Raw genomic sequence first — 7,488 nt, forward strand, 5'->3', positions numbered from 1 at the left:
CGTCTCGAACATCGCAATCCCTTGCTGTCGAGCCGACCGGAGAAGAGCAACCGACGGTGAGGGGAAGCCGCGGCGAGCAGCCGCCGGCTAGGGCAGTCCCGAGGAGGGCAGCGAAGAATCACGGCTAGGGCACCGTGAGGGCGAATATATATATATATGATATCCCACTCTTCCTTGTATTAAAATTTCGGTGTTATATATGTAAAAATTGAGTGGTATGTATCCCAGTCTTCCTTGTATTAATAAATTTTTATTTAATTTAGAAACAAAAAATCTTTAAAAAAATCTAATAAAAAACAAAGTTAAAATCTTGCACTCGTTCCCTTTTGAGTAAGAGGAGATAAAGGATGGCATCCCAAAGCCCTCTTTCAACCTCCACTCTTCTTCCATCTTCCTGTAAACCTCGGCGTTCTGCAGTCTCTCCTTCGCCGTCTCCCCTTCTTTCGCGGCACTATGTTTTCTCCTGCTTCCGAGCCTTCTCGCCACCCTCTCACCGCCGTCTTCCCTATCCCAACTTCTCTCTCACTGCAAAACTTCATCGCGCTTGCCCTCACAGACCATCAACAGCACCCCCCTCCTCAACCCGCATCTTCTGCAAGGCAGTGGAATACGTTTTTCCGGACCCGATTCCCGAGCGGAAGCTGTGAGTTCCATGCCTGCTAATTGTTTACTTTTCTGAAGATTTGCCTGATTCTGCTCTTTTTTAATCTATCGTGAGGATCGTTGATTGTTTTGTTTCAGGAGACGAGTAAGTTTAGGGCTCATCTAATCGAGAGGTTGTCGAAGAAGGACATATTTGACGATTCGCTGGAAGAAATTGTGTGTATCTGTACCGAGGTTAGTGATTCTATTCTAGTTTAGATAGTATTTGCAGAGAGTATAGCTTTTCCAGTTGATTTTCAGGGCTGCAATATTCAAAATTTCCTTTTTTTTATATTAATTTGATAGACGGGGGAATGAAAATATTGGTTGGGGTTTTGTTGTGAATTTCGATATTTGTGTGAGAATTGGAAAACATGGATGAAAGAGGGTGTTAGATTTGCACATAACAATGTTTTGAGTGCTATATATATGTAATTTCCTCTTTATTTTATGGTCTTAACTATTTGATGAATTGAAGTTGAATTTAAAAAATTAAATTTACCTCATTCAATTCAAAGCTACTATGTTTCTCAACTCTGATAAACATAAAGAAAATAATCAAATCCCTTCATATCCATCAAAGAATTGGATTCTACTACCTAAAAATTTTACTAGAGAAGATATATTTTAAGCAAAATTTTAGATTTATCATTCAATAAGAAAACATCGAACGCAATAGCAGATTATGTAGATGCATCATGCAATTTTTTATTTGAAACTTGTACACACACACACACACACACACACACACACATTAATTTCTTATTTGTTTAATAATAAAAAATATACTATGATGATCTAAATTTAAAGAAATATTTAAAAAAAGAAGTTTTTATACATAATAAAATACAGATTCTATTATTTTTAATTAGTCGCAATAATGGAAGCATCAGCATATTATTACATTAACATGAACTTGTTGGGTAATATCCATTTAACTTGAAATAATATTATCATGAGAACAAGTATTATAGAGAAAGCTTGAAGTAACTTGAGTTATAAATCAAAATCACATGATGACTGGTAAGATTAAAATCATCAAACATGGGTGTAGAGTACTATCAAATAGCGGATACTAAAGAAAAATTGGTGTTGCACCTAAATAAATGAGGAAGATAATAGAGTAGGTAATCCAAAAAAATAATAATAATAAAATGATAATAAATGTATGTATATTTTAAACAGTTATGATGGGATGTATAGAAATGTTCCCTAATTTCCTTAGATTGGGGAAGATTATTCTGATAGATTTGAGAAAAATTCCAAAATGAAATGATTAATTTGCTTGTTTTCTAAAGAAACATTATAATCTCATGGAGAAATAGATATTAGAGTGAGAATGATGCGGACGATGCTTGATTTTTGACGTTAGTGTAGCTTTCATCATGGTACGCTATTTGAATAATATTGCTTACTTAGCTTAATGACAGAAATCACTTGGATAACTACTTTATTATGAAGCAAACTCTAATGCGGTAGTAAAAGTCATTATCAAGGTAATTTAGCAAAGGATTCTTCTAAAAACTTGAAAAAAAGTGGGAAATTTATATACATGTCATACAATTCTTACTCATTTACATATCTTATATCCAAAGTTTGATATTTATACTTATGACACCTTGATGCCATAGACTAAATGCATGAAAAAGAGTATTTTACTTTTTGAAAAGTAATGATGGTGGTATTTGATGTGATGTTAAAGAGTTGAATTTTATTAGAACTAAATGAAAATATGACACTAAATAGGACGCAATGGAGAAAAAAGGATTCATGTGGCCGACCCCACGTAGTGGGATTAAGGCTTTGTTGTTGTTGTTGTTGTATTGGGGAAGATTATTCTGATAGATTTGAGAAAATGTTCCCTAATTTCCTTAGATTGGGGAAGATTATTCTGATAGATTTGAGAAAATTTCCAAAATGAAATGATTAATTTGCTTGTTTTCTAAAGAAACATTATAATCTCATGGAGAAATAGATATTAGAGTGAGAATGATGCGGACGATGCTTGATTTTTGACGTTAGTGTAGCTTTCATCATGGTACGCTATTTGAATAATATTGCTTACTTAGCTTAATGACAGAAATCACTTGGATAACTACTTTATTATGAAGCAAACTCTAATGTGGTAGTAAAAGTCATTATCAAGGTAATTTAGCAAAGGATTCTTCTAAAAACTTGAAAAAAAGAGGGAAATTTATATACATGTCATTCAATTCTTACTCATTTACATATCTTATATCCAAAGTTTGATATTTATACTTATGACACCTTGATGCCATAGACTAAATGCATGAAAAAGAGTATTTTACTTTTTGAAAAGTAATGATGGTGGTATTTGATGTGATGTTAAAGAGTTGAATTGTATGCATTTAAATATGAATGTTTAGGTGTTTAATAGGTAATACATGAGAATTGTTTGATATGTATGTAAATCGCCCTAAAAAAAATTATATTCGCCATATTTTTGTCCTGTAGAATGGCATTACCCATTGCTGCTCAACCACTTGAATATAAGTCTATGTTATGCAGATGAAATGCGTCAAAGCATTTTTCTCCTTGATTAGTTTTCCTCCTTTTTTACTTCTGTGTATCGGATCTAAATCATTGTAGTACTATTTCAAAAATATATATTCTTCAAAATTTGACATTTTTCAAATTGACAAAAGATGCATGCCTTTTTTTGGTTAAACAGACGGCATGCTTCATCCTGTTTTTCGTTTATTACAACATAGTCTTGTGAGGATTCTGTTTCCATTTGCAATAAACTTGCTATGCAATTTCATAAAAGTAGGCACTTCACTAAATTTTAATGCTGAATTAAGACGAGGAGATCGAGATTTATGGATCATTCAATTTGTTTTGTGCATAAATTTCAGGTTGTAACTCTAATCCATTAACTTTAGTGCATTTTTGAAGAAATGAATACATTTGCTAAAAATTCTATCTTCCTTCGTGAGTTGGGCTTCTATAGAGCCTTACAACCTTTTTACTAATAACCCCTAAACTTCCTTTATTTTTTCTATTTCCAGTTAAACCCCTCAAAATAAGATACAAATCTTAACACCCCCTCCCCCTCAAGTTGGGCAAAAGATATCCACTAAGCCTATCTTGTCACGTAATCGAGGCAAATCTGATGAACTATGTTCTTTTACGAGGCAGTCAACCACTTGCTCTTTAGTGGCTGCATGACTTGGCTTTCGTAGCCCGTTATTCAACTTTCCTTGATGACGAATCTATTAATCTCCACATGTTTGGTTCTATCGTGTTGCACCGGGTTGCTAGCAATGTTGATTGCTGACTTGTTGTCACACCACAAATTCGCTTGAGTTCCTCGATCCACCTTGAGCTCGACCAATAAGGCTCTCAACCACATCATCTCAACAACTCGTACGGCCATGGCTCTGTACTCTGCCTCTGTTGTTGACCTCGCTACTACAAATTATTTCCTGCTCTTCCAAGAGACCAAGTTGCCTCCTACAAACATGCAGTATCCTGTGGTGAATTTTTTTGTAATATGCACAACTCACCCAATTAGCATCACAATAGCCCTCAATGTCTATATGCCAATTCTTCATGAAGATCAACTCCTTACCTGGTGCACTCTTCAGGTATCTCATAATCTGATACACTGCGCCCATATGACATTTCCTTGGATCATGCATATGGAGGCTCGTCACGTTCACTACAAATGAGATATCGGGATGCATGTGACTCAGATATATCAGATGACCCACCAAACTCTGATATCTCTCATGATCAACTGACTCTCTTGCCTCCACACTCAACTTGATTTTCTGATCAATTAAAGAGACTATAGGCTTGCATCCCAGCATGCATGTTTTTGTGAGGAAATTTAATACATAGTTTCTCTGAGACAAAACCATCCCTTCCGGTTCACGAGTCACCTCAATCCCAAGGTAATATCTGAGCTGTCTAATATCATTCACCTCAAATTTTTTGCTCAATCTTACCTTTAGTTGAGCAATCTCTGGCTCATCATTATCAGTGATAATCATGTCATCAACAACACAACAAGCATAGTGATGTGACATTCTTTTTTACTAAAGAACACTTTCTGATCGACATTGATCTGCTGATATCTCATGCCTAAAGTTGTCAAGAGACGACTACTTCAAGCTATAAATCGAGTTCCTGATGTTGCACACCTTACCCACTGTCTGACCTGAACTAAATCCTGGTGGTATCTCCATATACATCTCCTCCAGTAACCCACAATGAAGAAAAACATTCTTCATATCGAGTTGGTGTAGCCTTCGCCCACCATTCTTAGCCAAAGAAACCAGTGCTCTCACTATGCTTATCATCGTTACCAGTGCAAAGTCTCGTCATAGTTAATGTCATATGTCTAATCGTACCTCTTCGCCACCAATCATGCCTTGTAACGCTCCATTTTCCCTTTTGGATTTTGTTTTTACTATGAAGATCCACTTGCACCCAAATGCTCTTTTCCCCGCTGGTAATGGTACTATCTCCCACGTCCTGTGCTTATCAAGAGCACCAAGTTCTTCCAGCATGACAGCCTTCCACTTTGGATTCTCCTTAGCGACCTATCAACACATGAGTATAGAGATAATGTCTAAAGATGCAATGAATGCTCAATGTACAGACGATATGTTAGAGTATGAGACAAACTGAGTAATGTGATGTAAAAAACCAAAACAATCGGGAGAATGACGATCAAGAGAACGACATGCATTTCTACGAGAGGTCTTCCTTAAAGCTATGGGAGTAGGAGGAGAAGGGAGAGGAATTATATCACCAGGGTAATCAGATTCTAAAGTGGAATGTGTAGATGTCTCAGGAGTCGGGGTAGACAGGGACAAGGGACTTCATGACACTAGTAACACGACAAACATTGTTCTCTCATTCTGCCTCCTCCTTATATACACTATCAGCTCCCTTTGATCATGAATTATTTCACCTTTGGGCTAATTCTTCTCATTTCTTAGCTCTTTCTCTGCTGACTTTCCACCCAACGGGACAAGACATTTTTCCCACATGCACCAATCCATGACTATCACTACTCTCCCTCTCATGTCTCATATTTCTAGCATCTCACTAGTCATCAAATGGCGAGGTAACCTCCAAAGTTTAGTACGATTCGAGCTCTCAAAAGGAAACATCCATGCTCATAAATAGTCTCCTCTCTATCAGACTCCAACAAACATACCTTTTTTGAGTTTTCTATCTCGTTTTTTATTACAATATTCAGATCTCCCCATAAAATATTACTTAAATTTTATTTCCTTAAAAAATAAAATTAATTAATCATAAAATATGAAATTATATTTTTTAAAATCATCTTACAATCATAAATTTAATTGTTAAAACTATATTTTAATAAAATGTTAGCTCCTTCAATTAAAATATTAATTAGCCTCTATTTAAATGTGAACAAATAATGATAAAAGAATTTAAATTATATATTTATTTTTAATTATCAGAATTATTATAAATTAAAAGTAAAATTTTAAAAAATTGAAATTGACATGGTAGGACTGTAAATGTCTCCTTTCATAGCCGTGATATTATACTGATGTCGCCACTTCAAGTCCACACAATACAATTTTGTATATATATATATATATATATATATATATATATATATATATATATGTAGATAGATAGATAGATTAAATGCCAATTTTGTAGAAATATTTTTGATTATGTCGATTAAAAAAATATCATTTCAAAAATATGTTTGAAATAATCACAAATGAACTTCAGCTTCCACAAAAGAAACTTAACAAAAACAACCCTCTCTTTCTGCCTTTTCAGATATTGAGCGACTTCCTGCACACCGAGTATGGTGGCCCCGGGACTCTCATGGTCGTGCCCTTCATCGACATGGCTGACACTATAAATGAAAAAGGGCTACCCGGAGGACCTCAGGCCGCACGTGCTGCAGTCTTATGGGCCCAAGAACATATCGATAAAGACTGGAAAGACTGGACTGGTGATCCCAACCTTTGATTAACATTAAGCTCTTCTTTTCATAATTTGGATCTTCTTCAGTGATATAATCTAGGGTTTTGGCTTTTTGCTGAGCTCTGCTTTGATTAGATGAAGTGTGCTGCATTGTGCATTGCAAGATTCTTATCTGCAATATTAAGACGGCGATTGGTAGCATTGATTTAACTTAAATCTAGCCAAAAAATTAAAAAAAAAATCCAACTTTACGTTGAATTCAATTTTCTCGTATTTCATTTTCTTCTTTGTGTGTTCCATCATCTATATGACTAAAATTCAGATTTAATAAATCCAACTGCCAGACAGTTTTATTCCGCCGTTTGTGAGAAGAATTGTTACACTGTTGATTTGATAATTCTGAATTTATCGAATTTGATAAATTCTATTTAATGAAAATTAAGGTGGAGGTGAAACACTGTCTAATGGTGTGTTTGGGGCAGCTTGTGCGTTTCAGGATAAAAACTTATCCTGAAACACAACCCGCAAGTCGACTGCGGGGTTTGACCTGTGACCTGTATTTAGTGTAAAAATGGAACCGCGTTTTTGGATAAGCGGGCAAAATGCGCAAACCAAACTTATCCTGAAACACAACCCGTAAGTCGGCTTGCGTTTAGTGTAAAAATGGAATCACGTTTTCAGATAAACCGACAAAACGCACGAACCAAACAGTACTTGAAAACGCCCCCACACTTATAAACTGTCCCAAATGGGCCCTAAGACTTCTTTTTTTACATTTTTTGAACTATTGCTTTCGCAACTTTACTATTTACAAAATTTAGTGCCGTAGTGATTTTTAGAGCTACTGAGCTCACATTTTATGTTAATTTGATAAAAAAAAAAAGGGGGGTGAGTTTT

General features: G+C 35.3%; 1 protein-coding gene across 1 annotated transcript; it reads left to right on the plus strand.

The window, feature by feature from the left end:
* Positions 1-403: 403 nt before the first annotated feature.
* Positions 404-6,927, plus strand: LOC110019400 (protein PLASTID REDOX INSENSITIVE 2; the record flags this gene model as incomplete). Its single annotated transcript, XM_020717038.1, has 3 exons — positions 404-643; positions 742-837; positions 6,442-6,927. Coding segments are annotated over 3 exons (531 nt in total), but the record flags the coding sequence as incomplete, so codon positions are not given.
* Positions 6,928-7,488: the final 561 nt, after the last annotated feature.

Source organism: Phalaenopsis equestris, unplaced genomic scaffold, assembly GCF_001263595.1.
Source record: "Phalaenopsis equestris unplaced genomic scaffold, ASM126359v1 Scaffold000055, whole genome shotgun sequence".
Lineage (NCBI taxonomy): Eukaryota > Viridiplantae > Streptophyta > Magnoliopsida > Asparagales > Orchidaceae > Phalaenopsis > Phalaenopsis equestris.